The 2,446-nt window shown below is 43.5% G+C and overlaps 2 protein-coding genes across 2 annotated transcripts in view; both read left to right on the top strand.

Moving 5' to 3' along the window:
• The window catches only part of Pmar_PMAR004733 (major latex allergen Hev b, putative), a gene marked incomplete at both ends in the record, with an annotated part of 1,354 nt that extends 667 nt beyond the window's left edge, over positions 1 to 687 (top strand). Inside the window, 3 exons of the mRNA XM_002785039.1 lie at position 26; positions 460 to 555; positions 614 to 687. Of these exons, the coding sequence (XP_002785085.1) occupies position 26; positions 460 to 555; positions 614 to 687 (171 nt within the window). The remainder of the gene's footprint in view (positions 1 to 25; positions 27 to 459; positions 556 to 613) is intronic.
• Positions 688 to 1,251: 564 nt separating this feature from the next.
• Positions 1,252 to 2,446, top strand: part of Pmar_PMAR004732 (hypothetical protein) — a gene marked incomplete at both ends in the record, with an annotated part of 1,424 nt that continues 229 nt past the window's right edge. The window contains 3 exons of the mRNA XM_002785038.1: positions 1,252 to 1,345; positions 1,398 to 1,545; positions 1,598 to 1,738. Of these exons, the coding sequence (XP_002785084.1) occupies positions 1,252 to 1,345; positions 1,398 to 1,545; positions 1,598 to 1,738 (383 nt within the window). The remainder of the gene's footprint in view (positions 1,346 to 1,397; positions 1,546 to 1,597; positions 1,739 to 2,446) is intronic.

Raw genomic sequence — 2,446 nt, 5'->3', positions numbered from 1 at the left:
TTATGTGAAACGGGTGAAACTTCAGTGTACTGCTCTACCCATAAGAGTGATAGCCATATTAATTCTTGATATCGTCTAGAATGCCGTCGGAGGGTTAAGGATGGTTAAATGCATCGCAGTGTTGGAATATATGTTGGCTTTCCTCACCTGAGTTTCCGAACGAAGTATAGGAGTTCATATACGAATTCGGGTAGAAGTGTACAGAAACCAATGAGAATTTCCTAAAATTTCCTCCTAGAATTTCCATATCATCACCAACACATGTAGTTGACCATGTGCATATTTTCATCTCACATTGGTCTTGATATTCGAGGAAGGTGACGTTGAGAAGTGTTACTGTGTTATCATCGTCATGGAATTTTCATATTGTCACCGACAAATGTGCATATTTCCCTCCACACTGATAAAGCGTTTCATAAACTTTAGAGAAATGTCGTTGGAAATTTGTGTTCTCCTCAGCTTCTATTGGGTTCATACGGCGTGGGAAGTCCGTACCGGTTGGGAGCGGCAGACCGGTGTACTACATGGCGGCCGCTGTCACTGCTACTACAGCATGTGGGTATCTAGCTCAGGTAGGCTCAGCGTCACGCGCCATGAAATTATCCCTCTTTAGTTGGTGTCGCTGTCGCCTGTGTTGAGTGGTACGACTCTGATCGGTCATCATATGGTATCGTTGGTGCCCGCTAAGTACATAGAATGGATAGTGAGGTGAGCGATGGGCGTTGACTGCTTGGGTGAATATTCGCGTAGTATGCCAAGGCCTTATACGCTGATAAGCTTACTAGTGTGTTATGCGTATTAAGGACTATATAGTGCGTGTCAATTTGATATGCAAATGTGGCGAGACTGGCTGGAATTGATGTTGGGATATATCGCATATACAGTGTAACGATGGCTATGAACATGTATTGTGATGATGAGAATACCCGTGTGGAACTGTGATGATAGCGACAACTTGTTCACTATCATTTGTCCTACAAAATAACACACATTTGCATATCAAATCGGTGCTATTACAGTAGGAATTTTCCGTCTATACTAAGGCGAGCCATAATATATAGTTCATCGCAGTCGGGGAGTCTAATCGCAGCTAGGAGAAGGTGTATACAACATTTATGAGGAACCCTCGATGCTTTCTGACGGGTTTTGTCACTTCAGTGTAGCGCCTACGGCCATGTGTAGTGGTAAGAAGAATGTGGAAATTTTGATCATCCTGTTGTACCTGGAAGTGTCTCATTTAGTTCGTCATTTATGCTCGTCAATGCGGGCTTCATGAGTGGCGCAGGAGTGAAGGCGATAGTGCCAGCGCTGATAGCTAACACTGTATGGGTTGGTGGGGAGTTTGGTAGGAGTTTCCTTTTACTTCTTTTTCCTATTGGTTGTTGTTGTCGTGTTAGGTTCATTGTTCTTGACTTCACCGTGGTGGGCCAAGACTGCCCTCTACACGACGAGTTTGGGCTTTGGTGTGGTACCGTTGATTTGGTATATCGGATGTCGCTTGAGAGACATTAGTAAAAGTCATGGTGACAGAGAGCTCGCTGGGAGGTGGGTCAGCGTCACGCGCCACGAAATTCAGATGGTTGTTGTTGGTGAGCAGGTTCCGCCTGATAGCCGACTTGACGGTGGTGACACTATCGCTGTACCCAGTGGCGTGGCTGCTCACTGACGGTCTTGGTATCGTGAATGCTGGGACTACCTCGTATGCTACTATGATGAGTGGATTGGACCTTCTATCGAAGTGAGCGAACGATTATGCACGAATCCGGAATTTTTCGCTCGCGACGACATCGTGTTAGAATGTAGACTTTTGAGGCATTTGGTCAAAATAGTCTTGATCAGTGTCGCTTCCCTCAGCTGAGCTTAGGAGTTTCCTCACTAATTACAGGAGTTTACGTGCAAATTCGGGTGGAAGTGTACAGAAACCAATGAGAATTTCCTAAAATTTCCTCCCAGGATTTCCATATTATCACCAACACATGTAGTTGACCATGTGAATATTTTCTTCTCACGCTGGTCTTGATGTTCGAGGAAAGTGACGTTCAGAAGTGTTAATGTGTTATCATCATGCATTGAGATGGCGTTATGTATGCTGCTGTCGTCTCGTTCGCCTTTATAAGTATCCCTTTATTATACCCCTTTATAATCATATATAATGAAGTTTCACGACCCGTTTTACGTGAAGTGGCGTAAAACTCGGTGAAAAACACGATATTCACCGCCTGTAGTAGTCGTGAAATATGTTTTTTCACTAGTGTTTTTCATATCACTAGGGTGAAACTCCAATATTAACATAGCGCCATATTGTGAGGTAATCCAAAGTAAATAATATATCACATATATCAATAGCTTCAGTACATTGTATATTACAATGCTCGTGTTGTGGTAGTTATAGATTTTTTACGAGTATCAAATCAACGTAGGTATGGCGGTAGCATATTGGTGACGA

The sequence above is a fragment of the Perkinsus marinus genome (genome assembly GCF_000006405.1).
Source record: "Perkinsus marinus ATCC 50983 genomic scaffold scf_1104296934246, whole genome shotgun sequence".
In the NCBI taxonomy this organism is placed as follows: Eukaryota; Perkinsozoa; order Perkinsida; family Perkinsidae; genus Perkinsus; species Perkinsus marinus.
The sequence above is the reverse complement of the archived record's forward strand: the minus strand, read 5'-3'. Positions and strand labels throughout refer to the sequence as shown.